This window comes from Eufriesea mexicana, unplaced genomic scaffold, assembly GCF_001483705.2.
Source record: "Eufriesea mexicana isolate 0111107269 unplaced genomic scaffold, ASM148370v2 scaffold654, whole genome shotgun sequence".
Classification (NCBI taxonomy): Eukaryota; Metazoa; Arthropoda; class Insecta; order Hymenoptera; family Apidae; genus Eufriesea; species Eufriesea mexicana.
The window spans coordinates 278792-295478 of NW_016908877.1; the positions used below are offsets into that span (position 1 = coordinate 278792).

The 16687-nt window shown below is 40.6% G+C and overlaps 1 protein-coding gene across 1 annotated transcript in view; it reads right to left on the reverse strand.

The window, feature by feature from the left end:
* Positions 1 to 213: 213 nt before the first annotated feature.
* Positions 214 to 16687, reverse strand: part of LOC108546507 (protein Star) — a 28792-nt gene continuing 12318 nt past the window's right edge. The window contains exons 2-6 of the mRNA XM_017898596.1: positions 9266 to 9457; positions 2312 to 2525; positions 894 to 1058; positions 588 to 779; positions 214 to 399 (exon numbers count right to left, since the gene is read on the reverse strand). Coding sequence (XP_017754085.1) covers positions 214 to 399; positions 588 to 779; positions 894 to 1058; positions 2312 to 2525; positions 9266 to 9457 — 949 coding nt within the window. The remainder of the gene's footprint in view (positions 400 to 587; positions 780 to 893; positions 1059 to 2311; positions 2526 to 9265; positions 9458 to 16687) is intronic.

A 16687-nucleotide genomic window follows, 5' to 3' on the forward strand; every position in this document is an offset into this window, starting at 1 on the left:
AGGGGACCCGTGTCTTCTGACGATGAAGCGTAAAACCAAGAACGTTTCAGCGTTTCGTTCGGTTTCGATCGTCGAGGGAAGATCCATGGATCTCGTTCCGCGAACGGTGTTCGATTTGCTCGGGAAAACGCGTTTCCCATGATCATCGGAGTCGCGTGGCACGGGAAACGCAGAACGGTCCTTCGTGTCGAAAGCAGCCACAGTCAAGAAAATTCAAATCTTAAGCAACGCGTTGTACAAGAAGATCAATTTCCCGGTGTCGGTCGTGTACATCAGCTTGTACCGTCTGTTGATCATCTTATCGATCAGGCTCTTGGTCTCGGCCTCGCTGTGATGAGGGCTCCAGCGAATAGACACCACGGATATCCTGGTCGTCTCCCAGGGAATCGTGTCCAGGACCTAGACCAAACACGATCACGGTGAAAGGAAAATATTTGGACTCGGGTGTCTCTCGCGAAAGAATTCCTCGAGGGATGTTAACGATATTTGTCGGTGGTATGAAAAGAATACAGAGAATAGGAAAGAGAACAGGGAGAAGAATGGAAAATATGAAATTTCGGAGGATCGTGGACGAAATCGATAGGTACCTGGCCGTCTTGGGCGTCGGGGCTGTCCAGACTCAGGTAATCCAGGGTGGTGGCACTGTAGGCCAATAGAACGCTGTACAAAGGGAAGCATTTCAATCTCGTGGTCGGCAAACCCTCGTCCGACGACACGAGACTGTTCGGGCCCTCGCCCAACTTGGTAACTTGAACCTCGGATTCCTGGTGATAAGTAATCTGAAATTCGAACGGGTCGGCGTAGAGATAAAAGTCTCGTTAGGTGGATAATCGAAGCGATTTATCTGGATCGCTGGAGTAGACCGGATTAGAGAATGCTCCGGGTTCACTTGCCTCTTTGGTATCCTTATCGGTGCTGAGGCAAGCGTGAAGAACTCTGGTCTTTGGGTTCCTGGTGATTCTGTGCGCCTCGAAGAAGCTCCTGGGATCGGTCAGGATCAGGACGCCTCTCCAGCTCAGATTGCGCTCTAGCCAGCCCGTGCTGGAGACAGCACCTATCTATAAACCAAACGATCCACGTATTTCCTAAATCTCGATTACTCGGATCCTTAACCCTTTGCACTCGAGTGGATGACCCTCGGTCACCGTTTCTTTGAACCCTTTGCATTTTGGGATTTTAGAAAAATTATTAGAGAAATAGATCAAATATTTTCTGCTATCAATTGGATCAAATTAACAGGTAGAATTATTTTGGTAAACACCAACCTTTGGAATTTTATTAATTAGAGACTAAGGGTTAGTGGCTGAGTTATTTAGATTAATTATTTAGAGACTAAGGGGTAGTTAAACCTCTCGATTGCTAAGGGTTAATCTCGAATCGGAAGCTCGTGCGAGTTAGCCTAACTTGCACGAATCGGATAGAAGCTTCGAAAGTTTCGCTTTAACTACTTGCGCTGGAAAGACGTGCCACGCACGTCGTAATGTTTTTGTCGCGAAATCGTCAATGACGTGGTATACACGTCGTCAGGCAATTGTCACAGAAACACTGAACCGTTCTGGCACACGCGTTTGTGAATTTCTTGCCAGCGCAAGTGGTTAATACGTTAAACGCCACGCCGGTTTTACATGCCGTTCAGTTCACCCCACAGTTAGCCACCATGCTGGCCCTTCGGGGCCGTACGGATCGACGAGACCTGACGGAAAGTCTAGCGCCGGTTTCTAGGGACCGGTGTGGTGTTTAACCCATTTGCATCCAAGCGCGGAATATTCCGCGTTCCACGACAGTCGTCTATCACCGAGCGCGGAATAATCCGCGTTCCACGACAGTCGTCTATCACCGAGCGCGGAATAATCCGCGTTCCACGACAGTCGTCTATCACCGAGCGCGGAATAATCCGCGTTCCACGACAGTCGTCTATCACCGAGCGCGGAATAATCCGCGTTCCACGACAGTCGTTTATCACCGAACGCGGAATAATCCGCGAGCTGACTTTTCTCCATTACCAGTTGCTGAATATTCTTCGTATTCCACGGATCACGTTTGATCCCTTTTGCTAGCATCTCACCTACATCGTTTCGTTATATTCTTAACAAGTTTTATTTTTGGTATGAAAATCTTTCAAACTGCCATTAGGGGTAAGTGCTGATACGGGCCTGTCGTCAGTTGAACGTCGCTGATGCCTGAGCACCTAGCACCTTAAGTAGAACCATGATGCAAATGGGTTAACGCGTTAAGAGGAAACAAAGTACCTCTAGGAGTCTGGAAATCGACTAGCCAGGTTTAAAAAACAAACGATAGTGTCGTTCCTTACCCTGCTGATGTACTCCACGTACACACCCTCGCGTTTTCCCTCGGTCAGACTTGCCACGTACCTCTCCTCCGTGGTCTGGGTGGCGTTCGACGGGTCCTGTTGCGTGGTGGGCTTCAATTGAACCTCTCTGATGTACGCGACCAACTCCGGATTGTCCATCGAGACGCTGTTCAACACGTAATCCCTGGTCATGTTGGCGTCGAACGCCTGCCTTCTGCAATCAAACGTTCGCTTTAATGTACACACCGACGGCCAGACTCTCATTAAGCTCGACATGTACACAGCCGGTGATGAGCTGTTTCTCGTTTAAGCCGAGTGCAGGATGGGGTGCCTGTTCGTGGACATTCGAACACCCCTGCGAATCTCTCTGTTTATTACACCGGTATTTGGAAAACGATGATGTTCAATATCGGAACACGAACGTTGCAACTATCCGACCAGTTAAAATAACGTAGGGTGGTTTGTCCTCGCCATCATGGAAAACATGCGAATTCTTTGGTCGAAATTATCCACATTCTCTAGGCTACACCCGTGATGGTTTATCAGTCATGATTTATGGACTACTTACGTTTAGAAGCTCGGTCTTTTAACACTTTCGGTGGTGCAATGACCAACGTTCTTACCCTCGCCAATAGACACTGGTCCAGTGTCTAGATATCCATAGACCAAGCGCCAGTCGCTGGTAACCACCATGGCAGTCAACGTGTTAACCACTTGCGCTACGATTTAACCCATTGCACTCGGCGATATTTTCGTTACAGAAACATAGTAATTCGAAGACCTCTTGCCATAAAGTCCACGATATTTTCAAAACGGTAACTAAGAAGTGCAAATTAATTGTAAGACAGAATTATTTTACCTCGATATTCCACGCGTCGTTGGACAATTTTAAATTTGAGATATTAATTAACAATGATCTCTAGAATTTGATTAAATGGCGACTGAGAGTAGCCTCTCGAGTGCAAAGGGTTAACTTTCGGTTGCCGTACCGTGCTCCACAATATAACATGCGGTAAGACGTTAGATTGACGTGGTACACACGTTGCTGGAGCTTTGGAACAGAAGCATCTCGACGTGCGTGGCACGTCTTTATAGCGCAAGTGATTAAGCGGAAATGAACACTGATGGTTTTGAATGAGTATCGCGACAGTGGCTTGGCCCGCGATATGGTTTACTCAAAAACACTCCATTCACAAAGGGTTAACCCTTTCACTACAGTGGGCGTCGTCCTGGAGCTCCTCCCATAGGACTAAGGGCCGTGCCAAAGATGGAAACATTGGGATGGTGCAGTCTTTAGCATTCGGGGCCAAGTCTTTTGCAAAAGAAAAAAGAGAAAAGGGAAAACCGACCAAAGCAATAATACTTGCAATTCTTTGAGAAGAGCTAAGCAGAACGGTAGCACTTGTTTTAATTTTTGACTCAATTTTGTGGCCGGTGACTATAGTCACCCATTGTGTGCAAATGGCGTCTCGTGCCTGGTGACTATAGTCAATGGGCACAAAATTGAGCCAAAAATTAAGACAAATGGTACCGTTCCTCCTCTCATGGCTGCTAATTATAGTCATCTGCCACAAAATTGACTCAAAAATTAAGACAAATGGTACCGTTCCTCCTCTCATGGCTGCTGACTATAGTCACCCATAGTAACGAAAGAGTTAATTATTACGAGCTGTTATAGACTCCCTTTTTATCAGCTATAATGTCAAGCTATGCCTCGATATTTTATCAAACAGACAAGGTTTTTGGAAATTTTAGTATCGTCATTAATCAGTATTAAAGTGCCAACCAACTCCTGCTCGACACTCTAATCTCTCCGTCAGATTGACGTATATAGATGCTCGAAAAATCGTGCTACAGACATAAAACAATGTATGTGTACACCTATATATCTTCAGCTCTTCGATCATTATCATTCGAGTATAGTATATTTATCTGCTCTTTGGAGATCGGTAATCCCAGTATTTAACGATCCTTCACTGCCACAACTCGGTCGTTGAAATCATAATCATCGCGATAATAGTACCCGAGATTAGGCCTTTTCCACTTTCTCCTTTCGCTAATTTAGAAAAGAAATCTTTCGAGAAGCACATGGAAACCGATTGGCCAAGAAAATCCTCATTTCAGATTTCAAACAAGGAGAAACTAATTTTTCTTCTGATTTAGGAAGATAAATCGCAACCCTTGTGAGCCTCTCCGCCATCTGTATCTGCACTCCTCTTCGTTGCATCTATCGCAGTCCCTTGAGGAATGAAGAACGTTAGGTCGATCGAGCGTCGATAGCAGAAGATAGTTTACCGGTGGGACACACTAGGAAATTCGAGATTGAAATTTAAAAAGTTAAGCGAATTTATCGAGTTACGATAGTTGTTAAACATTCGACGATTTTCTTCAGAGTCCCGCGCAGCCTCTGCCAAGAGCGTCCAAGAGAAAAATCATCGTGTAACCTAGTATTTAAATTCATTTGACAATCGTATTTCCTTAACCCTTTCACTCCTGTATTACGAAGAGAGTAGCAAACGCTCTATCCCGAAATTAATTTAACAAATTGAACAAAATTCCTCCCTTATCCTAAGAGATGTCAAGACACGGAGTGCTATGTCGAAGGTAGAAGCATTGCAAGCATTACGCGTCTTTAGCATTCGGGGCCAAGTCTTTTGAGAAAAAGAAAAAATGAGGAAAGAAAAACCGATTATTGCAATAACACTTGCAATTCTTTGCGAAGGGAGCTGAGCGAAACGATAGCACTTATCTTAATTTTTCTGACCGGTGACTATAGTCACCCGTAGTTAGCAAAAGGATTAACGAGTGGAAAAGTCTGATGGAATCTTTTATACGAATTTTGCAAGCTTCCGAATCGGTATCCTCGTTCTGTATACAGGGTGATTTATACAATTGTATCGAGCAATATTTTGATTTTGGTTGGAGACAGAAAAGGATGTTAGTGGAAGAAGATGAATGAATCTTTTGGACACTATGTTTGGGATTATTGAGCTATTTATTCGGCTATTTATGAGGGAAAAAGATGGTATCCTGATGATGACAGGACCTTAATCCTTTCATTCCTGAATTATGAAGAGAGTAGCAAACACCCTGTCCTGAATGAATGTAACAAATTGAACAAAATTTCTCTCTTATCCTAAGAGGTGTCAAGACACGTTAGAACAGTTGGATTGCGTTCAGCAAAAATTTTCTATGGACGTTTTATCACGTTTACAGTTTGGCAGCCATATTATAACGTGACGTCATACTACGTCTGCAGGAGTGAAAGGGTTAACACGACCAGGGCTGCTCGATCTTCGTGGATCGTTTGACAGTCTGGATGTGCAACATCGGATACATCTCGAACGATCGTAACAACGCGTCAGCTACAGAAGGCACTCGAAAATGGCCGTCTTTCTGTCCATACTTTACCATTCTCGCGGTAATTGATCGCTAGGCTGTCAAGCTGCAACTCTTTTATCTCTGTGCCAATGTTCCCCATCACGTGGACAGTTCGATACCGCAGAAACGTGACACGGGGAGATTACGAACTCGGAAGAGAGTGATTGAAAAACGAAAACTGGGATTATAATTGCGTAATAAAATGAATCACGCACACCGATCCAAATTAGGCGAGTTGCTGGCTAATCGCTGTCATTCGCACGGTTCTTATCAGCCGGTCGGATTATCCGCGACTCTCGAGAGTAACGAAGTTCCCGTAGATCCCGGTCGAAAGTGATGATCAAATATTTGACTTCGTACGATAGCGGAAGATAAGCTCGCAGACGAGCCGGGAATCGGAACGAGGCCTAAAAATGGCCAAACGATCGGTCAACCGTTCTTGTCCTATGATCCACTGTGCTGATAGATCGAAGTCGACGATATTGTTGCAGCGCGTGGTTGCGGATGAGCTCCGCGCAGAGGGGACAGCGTTGGTATATTAGGGGGACCGAAAAGTAATCCAAATTTCTTTTTGAGCTCATTCGCAGTTAGTTTGTGTCGAGACACGGTCCCGTAAACACGGAAATTTTGTTATTACGTCCAAGCTTGGATGTAAATTTTATTTTTCGGTGACAAAATTTTTGTTTTACCAAGGAGGAAAGATGTCAAGGCCAACAATAGATCTGTTTTGGTCAATAACAAAAAAAGGATCCTTCAACACGAGACCTCGCGCTGCAAAAATAACACAGGAAAAAATAAGGGAGCTTGGGTTGGAACTTTTACCTCATCCACCCTATTCACCAGATCTCGCATCCTTGGATTATCACCTTTTCAGATCGTTAGAGAATACATTAAGAGGTAAAAATTGACCAATGTTGAAGAAGTGAAAACTTAGAAAAGTTTTGCAATGAAAAATCGAAGGACTTTTTTAAAAAGGGAATCGAACAATTGCCTTTACGCTGGCAAAAAGCGTTAGAAAATTATGGAAATTATTTTGTTGATTAGCATTTAAGATTTCTTTAATAAATAAATGTTTTTCGCCAGCAAACAAAATTTTGATTACTTTTCGGTCCCCCTAATACTTGTGCTGCCCCTTTTTCTCAGTGTGCCGAATTCCTTACGAGACACTGAGCACTTAGGTGGTAATAAAGCGCAGATTGTGGTTGTAATTACGCTTTATTCTACGATTATGATTTGGGTGTGTGTGGTGTATCGTCTTCTCCCTTGCCGTTTTTCGTTTCGTTTTCTGTCTTACGTCTTCGAGTTCTAGTTCGCGTCTGTCGTGTCTTGTCTGAGCTCCAAAACCGTCTTACGTCATCTGATGTGTTTTGTTTGATTTCTCACGATAGTCTGTTGTCTTGTTTTACAATTTTTTGATCGTTAAGAAGAACGGCAAGGCGCGTCTTCCATGTATTATTGCCGTCGGAACAGATATCGTTCGCCATTTGTTCGTCGTTTTACTCGGATTATAGCAATTTGACACGTCGATTGCTATAAATTTCCAGCGAAATAAATTTCCGCGAGAATGGTGATAAAAAGCGACGAGATGCCAGGTTTAATTGATTAATCTCTCGCGAAGCTGCACGCTCTCGCTAGCTTGGCAGAAGGGATTGCGAAGGAAGGAGAAACAAAGAGGAACGATGGCAGATACAACGATGGCTCTAGGGGCCATCTGAGTCATCTGTTCCAGGCCGTTGTAAAATCGCTGTGTGCCCTCGTTACTATGCGAGATGAAGGATAACGAAATTAGAAAACGTCTGGATAAAGAAGACTCGTCGGGAGCAGGGTTTCTCAAGTCTGGCTACCGTATCGAATTTTTGAAATCGCGCACGAAAGGGAAAAATTAAAGGGCCACGTGTATAAGGTATCCACGGGTATCTTTTATAAATTCAAGTGACCGGAGGGTACGAAGAAAGTAGGGAAAAGTAAAAGATACGGATCTTTGAGAAGAAGTCACAAAAGGAGGAGGAATTGATCGAGGAAGCCAGGTAAAAAATTAAATTGCCAAGATCTACATGGAAATTCAAAAATTCGAGGGAAGCTTTTAATTTGGTAAACGAAGAGACATTTACCATTTACCTCGAGGCTGAAGCCAAGCTTGAAACATGGAGCAAGAACATGTCAGTGGTAACAGGGGTCTGATCTAGAATTAAATCGCGAAAATCGACATGGAAATTTATGAAAAATTTGAGACTATGGAGATTAAAAGATTCCCATTGCCACGTTTAATATTGGAACTATCAAATTAGACAAAATGGCTGGTTCCAGGCTTTTCGTTTTTGTAGTTACGAAAATCTTTAACCATCTCTGACAAAATTAGTAATGACTTTTATCCAGATAAAAATATTATATATAAGATCACCGATATTTATCGTACCACTTCGATTGTCATTACTTATGTATAGTAGATCTAGGTATACAGGTCGGTAGTGCTACTGTCAATTCTTTAAACGAAGAGACATTTACTTCGAGACTGCAACCTCGCTCGAAACGAAGAGCAAGGCCATAGCAGTGGAAGAAACGATCTGATCTATAATTAAATTATAAAGATCAGCCTAGAAGTTTGTGAAAAATTGGAGACACAGAGACTATGGGAATTGAGTGTCTTCTATTGCCATATTTAACTTTATAAACGAAGAAATATTTACTTCAAGACTGCAGCTTTGCTCGAAATTAAGAGCAAGACCATAACAATGGAAAAAACAATCTGGTTTATAATTAAATTATAAAAATAAATATAAAAATTCGCAAAATTTGGAGACACAGAAACTATGGGAATTGAGAGGTTCCTATCACCATATTTAACTTTATAAACGAAGGGCAAAGCCATAACAGTGGAAAAAGGGACCTGGTCTATAATTAAATTATAAAAATCAATATAAAAATTCGCAAAATTTGGAGACACAGAAACTATGGGAATTGAGAGGTTCCTATCACCATATTTAACTTTATAAACGAAGGGCAAAGCCATAACAGTGGAAAAAGGGACCTGGTCTATAATTAAATTATAAAAATCAATATAAAAATTCGCAAAATTTGGAGACACAGAAACTATGGGAATTGAGAGGTTCCTATCACCATATTTAACTTTATAAACGAAGGGCAAGACCATAACAGTGGAAAAGGGGACCTGGTCTATAATTAAATTATAAAAATTAGGGTAAAAATTTGCGAAATTTTGTGACACAGAGCCTTTGGGAATTGAGAAGTTCCTAACGCCATATTTAACTTTATAAACGAAGGGCAAGACCATAACAGTGGAAAAGGGGACCTGGTCTATAATTAAATTATAAAAATTAGGGTAAAAATTTGCGAAATTTTGTGACACAGAGCCTTTGGGAATTAAGAGGTTTCTATCGCCATATTTAACTTTATAAACGAAGGGCAAGACCATAACAGTGGAAAAAGGGACCTGGTCTATAATTAAATTATAAAAATTAGGGTAAAAATTTGCGAAATTTTGTGACACAGAGCCTTTGGGAATTAAGAGGTTTCTATCGCCATATTTAACTTTATAAACGAAGAAATAGTTACCTCAAGGCTGCAGCCTCGCTCCAGACGAGGAGCAAGGCCATGGCGGTGGAAAAAGCAGCGAGGAACGCCAAGCAGGGGGCCACTCTTCTCCACCAGCTTTTCTTGTAGTTCGCCATCGTGGTCCCTGACAGCGTCGAGCCCGCGGGTGGCTGCAGGACACCGGTGACTGGAGGCATCCCGGCGGGGGCCATTCTACAACCATAAAACCGTCTTCCATCAATGACCCGATATAGCTCGGCGAGGAGCATCGCGAACGCTTAAAAACAATTTATTACAAATTTATCGGGAACAATAAATTTCGCGGCCGGGGAAACTGCTCGATCGGAAAATACAGTGGGATGATGAGAAACTGCCATTAACTTAAGCACCATCGATTGTAATACCGTGGGATATACGAGGGCTGTTTACTAACCTAACCTGACCCATATTTAGTACCTATAGGGAACGGTGCTTCGTCGAAGTCTACCCATGGCATCTGATTAAATTTTTACGCTCCTTCCAATTCTCTAGACAGTCTGGCACCATGGACGTTTAGAGCCCTAAGAGCCCTAAGCGCAGGCCTCCAGGGCCGACTTTTCTGGGTGCCAAGTGGTAACTGTGAGGGAACTCGAAACAGGCTACAATTATTTTTCAATTTACACTCACGAGTTCTCTGCAGCAGAAACATTGAACGACAAGACAAAGTCACCAAAATGGTACAGCAAAATTTAGAAACTTTAGTAATTTAAGCTGGGAATTTTTTTTAGAAAAGCAGGCCTTCAGAATCGACTATTCTGGATGTCAAGTGATAACTCCAAGGGAACTCGAAACAAGCTACAATTATTTTTCAATTTCCATTCACGAGTTCTTTGTCACAGAAACATTCAATTGCGAAACAAAGTTACCAAAATGGTACAGCAAAATTTAGAAACTTTAGTAATTTAAGCTAAGAATTTTTTTTAGAAAAGCAGACCTCCAGGGTTGACTTTTCTGGGTGCCAAGTGGTAACTCTGAGGGAACTCGAAGCAGGCTACAATTATTTTTCAATTTCCATTCACGAATTCTCTGTCACAGAGACATTGAATTGCGAAACAAAATCACCAAAATGGTACAGCAAAATTTAGAAACTTGAGTAATTTAAGCTGGAAATTTAATTTATAGAAAAGCAGGCCTAAAGGGCCGACTATTCTCAGTGTCAAGTGATAACTCCAAGGGAACTCGAAGCAAGCTACAATTATTTTTCAATTTTCATTCACGAGTTCTCTGTCGCAGAGGCATTCATCTACGAGACAAAGTCACCAAAATGGTGCACAAAAATTTAGAAAGTTTAGAAATTTAAGCTAAGGATTTTTTTTTTGTTTCGTAGCCCCTAATATATTTTCCTGCAATTTTGCAATTTGTCTCGTGGGACATTCAATGAGTTGTTACACCTCTGGTGGGTAACTCGTGATTGCTAATCCCATTGGAGTAGCACTTTTACCGAGCTATAATGTACACTTTAAACGTAGTATACTCAGATAACACTACCCCTAGCCAACCTTGTGCAACTAGAAAAGTGGATAACACGAAACTATTTAAAATCAACTTCTTAAACGCAGATCGTTGTAATGTGAACATAAAACGAGGTGTTAAATGGATTTAATATGAAGTAGAAAAAGAAAATAATTTCAAATTTAATTTATTTGCGAGCAGAAGCTAATTGAGTTTCGCCAAAAGCTTTCTGCCAGAGGTAGTAGTAATATGGATCGTACAATGAAATAAACAGCTGTGTATAATTGCAGGCCGGTTTCGATAACGGATAATTTCGCTGAAAGTAATTCCGTGTTTGCGATAAATGTAAATGGGAAAAAATTGAAATCCGACATTTTAAGGGGTTTAATGGCTGCACTGAACCACCTATCACAACTTCAACGACTGTTTGCAAATTTTGTATTAAAAATTCTGCACTCAGTGTTATCAATTATCCCGCTCTGTTTCTCGATATTTCTCTTAATACACGTACCAGCAATTTTTCAGCTACTTCTATTCTATTTTTTTCCAAGCTCTCCTCATTTTTCCATTTACCGATTATTTGACCGACTGTGATAGGTTTTTAACTCTTTGCACTTGATTTTTTCGTTGTATAGGAATAATATAACGATTTGAAGATTCTTTTACATTTTTCTAAGCTCGTTGACTACATTTAGGCTAAAATAAAGTAAGAAAATTAAGTGTATTTCGTTTCAAAATTTCACGAGTAGTTGCTTCTAAACTAATTAGCGTCTCAGGTTCGTTAATTCAAAGAGTTAATGTTAACGACGAGTCTAGCTGGTCATAAATTCATGTCGAATCTTGTGATTATAAGCTACACTAATCGCGCAACCCTAATTATATTGCACAGATTTTAATGTATAGAAAATTCGAAAAATTCCTAAAATTTGTATCTAATTTTAAAGTGGACGAAATAGGTATTTAATTAAAATTTAGAATTTTTCGTAATGTAAGAAGTTAAAGAAGATGATCTAATTAGACTAATCGCACCACCCTAATTATATTTCACAGGTTTTAACGTGCAGAAAATTCAAAGACAACTAAAATAAAAATTTGTATTTATTTTCATCACAAATGGAATAGGTATTTAATTAAAATTGAATACCACTCGAACGCACAATTTTTCCTAGTTAAATCGTAGTGCAAGAGGTTAAAGAAGATGACATCCTAACTAGACTAATCACACCACCTTAATTATATTTCCCAAAATCCAATATGCAGAAAATTCGAAAGTTCCTAAAATAAAAATTTGTGTTATATTTATTTTAATTTAAAATTAAATATTATTCAAACTATTCGTACCATTTTTCATAGCTAAATCGTAGTGCAAAGAAGATGCTCTCCTAACTAAACTAATCGCACCACCCTAATTATATTTCCTAAGTCTTAAGGTGCAGAAAATTCGAAAGTTCCTAAAATTAAAATTCGTATTTAATTTCATCACAGATGGAATAGGTATTTAATTAAAATCGAATACCACCCGAACGCACAATTTTTCATAGTTAAATCGTAGTGCAAAGAAGATGACCTCCTAACTAAACTAATCGCACCACCCTAATTATATTTCCTAAGTCTTAAGGTGCAGAAAATTCGAAAGTTCCTAAAATAAAAATTCGTATTATATTTATTTCAATTTAAAATTAAATATTATTCGAACTACTCGTACAATTTTTCATAGCTAAATCGTAGTGCAAAGAAGATGACCTCCTAACTAAACTAATCGCACCACCCTAATTATATTTCCTAATTCTCAAGGTGCAGAAAATTCGAAAATTGCTAAAATAAAAATTTGTATTATATTTATATTAATTTAAAATTAAATATTATTCGAACTACTCGTACAATTTTTCATAGTTAAATCATAGTGCAAAGGGTTGAAGAAGATGTCCTCTTGACGAGGCTGCTAAGCCATCGATCTAGCCTCAGAAGCATTTGGAGGAACCACCTGCAACGAGTCGATTTCAACGCACACGTGCTCAGTTAGTCCACACATTGATAGGATCGTCGCGTACACAGGCTTCCGGTGCAATTTGACTTAATACCGTGTATAAATCCAGCAGAGTACCTGCATACATATTTCCCAGCGCTGTAATAACCAGATAACGGGCACGAGATCCTGTTGCGATTCGAAAGGGAGTTCGATCTGGTCATGGGAAAGGATAAAGGCTGATCGCAGAGAAGGCGAGATTCTTGAGGGATTAACTCATACACCGTGGTACCTCGATCGATAGAACATGGTGCTCCTTTACCATTACTCGCAGACTGAACGGAATTAAACGGAAAATTGTTATATATTAGAACTACCGATTCACTAACGTGTAACTAAATATCGAGGCAAGTTATCCAAGGTAAATAGAGATATACAGGGTGAACCATAAATTTTTGCGTTCAAAAATCGTTTCTCAAAATCTCTCGTGATTCTTCTTTGGTTTTGAACGAAAATTTAATTAAACGGTTACACGATTTTATTTTAATTCTGAATTTCTTAAATGCAAAGGAAGAAACGCTTGCATGGGGATAAAAGTGTCATTAATTTAAAAAATTATTAAGTAGTGAAATTACAGATTGTACAAATGAAAATAATTACTATAGTGTTGAAGGTAAATAGGTATGCACAGGGAGAACCGTAAATTTTCGCGCATAGAAATTGTGTTTAAAAAAGTCTCATAAATCTTTCTTTAATTTTTAACGAAAATTTAATTACAGGATTTTATTTCAATTTAACTTTTTTGCCAAATTGTGAATTTTTCAAACATGAAAGAAAGACAAAAATGATTGAATAATGAAATTACAAATTTGTAGCATATAGGATGAACCAAAAATTGGTGTATTTAGAAATTATTTTTGAGAAAATTCTTATAATTCTCCTTTCATTTGAACAATTTCACGTTTAATTAAATAAACGCAATTTTACCCCAATTCGGTCCTCGAAAAAAGGAAAGAGCTTCAAAATATTCCTAATAAAATTACCCGTGCACTTCGTTGCAATATTAATATTTTCAAAAGGACTATTGACGTTAAGACAGGAGTGCACCCGCATATTTTCAATTGCAAAAATAACTTCGGAGATAAAAATAAAATAAAAAACCACATGTAATTTACACAGGACTCGACCAGCCCCACTTCCGTCATAAAAATTCGCGCAAAAATATGGAAAGAAAAACTCGAAGAATTATTCCACCTCTCCGACAACTCGAAGAAAAATTCAGCTCGCGTGTAGAACACGGCTGCACACCCCGTGCTCCGTCATTTTTCCATTCCCCATAGCCGGCGACGGGCGTCGCGCTTGGCATTTCACGCGATGCACCGTGCTTCGAATGGTTATTATAACGAAGCCAGCCTCGATCTCGCGACGAGCCGTAGCCGGTGCACGAGCAGCCATAAATACAATCCGAATTATCCTGCTGCATAATGCACGCCATAATCGATGCACGGCTGCATCAAGATACTGCACGCGACTGCGGTCAACGTGGCTAAGGTGGACGAAGTGTTCTTCAGATTTCTTTACAATAATGAATAATAAAACTCGACACGTTGACTGTTATGGATTTTTATATGGTGCGTTCAAGGATCCACGAGAAAATTTCCATCATTCTTGGGATATAATTATTTCGGCCTTGCGCTTCCCCATGAGGGATTCAAGGAGGTTCGAGGTTTCTCGAAAGCATAGGTATATTTCGAGACACACGGTACTCGAGTTACACGGTTTCGTGTCAATTTTTATCAAAGAGAAGAAAATAATAGGGATTTCTCATATATTCGCATTCCCCATCAAAGGAACTCGAGGAAGTTCGAGATTTCTCGAAAGCACAGGTATCTCGAGATACACGGTACTCGAGTTACACGATTTCGCACCAATTTTTGTCAAAAGGAGTAAAGTCACAAGGATTTCTCTTATATTGGCACTCGCTAGCTATCTGTAAGATCCTTTTGCTTCCTGATCTCGAAAGGTGGAAATTTGAGTCTCGACTTACAAGGAGAGTGCAAGTCCTTCAGGTCACCGATTTGGTTCAAACTTCGCAGGTTTATAGATCTTGTCATGCAGTTTAAGAAAATATACCATTATAAACTTGAAAACTAGTGGAAATACATCTGTAGTTAAGAAAGTAATGAAAGTTTAATCATAAATATCTCAAAAACTATTGGGTAGTTACCCCTATAAGGTAAATTTTCTTGAACTGCATGACGAGATCTACAAACCTGCAAAGTTTGAACCAAATCAGTGACCCGAAGGACTTGCACTCTCCTTGTTAGAGGGAATTAACCGTGTAACTCGAGGGATGCTTGTCCTCATTGTCAGTCAGTCTTCTGCTTCCTAGATACCACAGTTCCTCGCCTGTCAGTGGTATCTCCTGTCTGAGACACGGGCCTGCTAGGGGTAGTAGCCTTACCGAAGAGGCCACTAGCGAGCCTAGTACGAAATGCACCTCATTCTTACCCTCTCTTTCAAGATCCTCATAACGATAAATTGTCAAACAATATGGCAGAAAATATTTAGGGGGATGTTTAGGTTAAGTTCATGCGAGAAAGATGAACGAGTTCTTGAAATGTATACGAGGGTTTCTAGATGCATCGTATGAGTGTGCAGTGTGTGTGGATGATTGAAAGGTGACTGAACGATGAAGCGAGGAGACATAGAGTCAAGAGTCATGAAGTCATAATAGAATCAAGCAGTGATAGATCTAGTACAGTTATTAATTGTAATAGTATTTTACTTCTAATACTATGCAGTCCAACTAATCGGGATTCTTTTGTTTGGCGCCAGTAGGACTGACTCATCACATGCAAATGATACCAACATGGTATCACCGGCATTTCCCCGATAGTTTTCGCATGACACCAACGTAGTGCCACCACATGACATAGTATTAACATCCCTTTAGCTCGTAACAAGTATATTTTACCCTCTACCATCTTTTGCTTCCTGTCAATCCATATTCTCTGCATTATTCTGTCATTGGCGAATGCACCGAGAGAATGTTTATCCTAAATTCAGTGACGTGAGAAGAACGAATGATTTCCCAGAGTGCACCAGGAATTTTCGGAAATTTTGGCAGCACGTAGCACGAGTGTGTGCTGTATATAGGTATAAAAAGAAATACCATAGAAGGCGACTATATTCCAAAATTTCGTGGATCCCAACGTTTGATGCATGCAACAAACGTGCCACACTAGCAAAACTGCGTTTTGCGTTTGAAAAATTGAATTTTGGTCAGCTTTTCGATTCCCCGCGCACTGTGCATCACAAGTGTCACTCGCTATGATTTTGACACCAGGAACGGTAGACAGGTGGTCTTCGTCCGCCATCGTTGCCCTCGCAAAAGCGCATTTCGCAGTAGCGAAATTGACGTTTCGATGTCATCTCTGTTGCTGGCTAGCCGAATGGCTAAACTCTCGCGCGTTGCCATAACGTGACACAATAGCGATGCAACTGTCTCGTAACGCGGCCCCGTTTCCGATCGATCCGGCTGATATCGCTATATAATATCGCGGTGACTTTGATACATAGCCTGACGGGTCCATTGTAACTGCAAGAAGATGGCAGTCCACTTGTGCGCGCGCTGTCAAGAAGACGGAGCACCCAGGGTGTGCGAGACGGGATTTATCGCGATAGTTCGATTCGACTTGACTCCTCCTATCCCTTATCTGCTATAGATCGATTGTAAGTCGGTTATAAGTCGATTAAATATGAAACGAATAAAGCAGGTTCATCTGTTAGCACATTCCTGTCAAAGACTTCACGCGAAACTGTACTTCTTGCAACCATTCGCGCGATAACTCCATTTCTAGCTAACCAATTGACTTCAAATTTGGAAACTAGCTTCGGGAGAGGTTCCTTTATCATTTGGAGTTAGAATAATTAGGATCTAAGAGGATTTACTATTTTTTATTTTAAGGTTTAAGCGAGGGAAA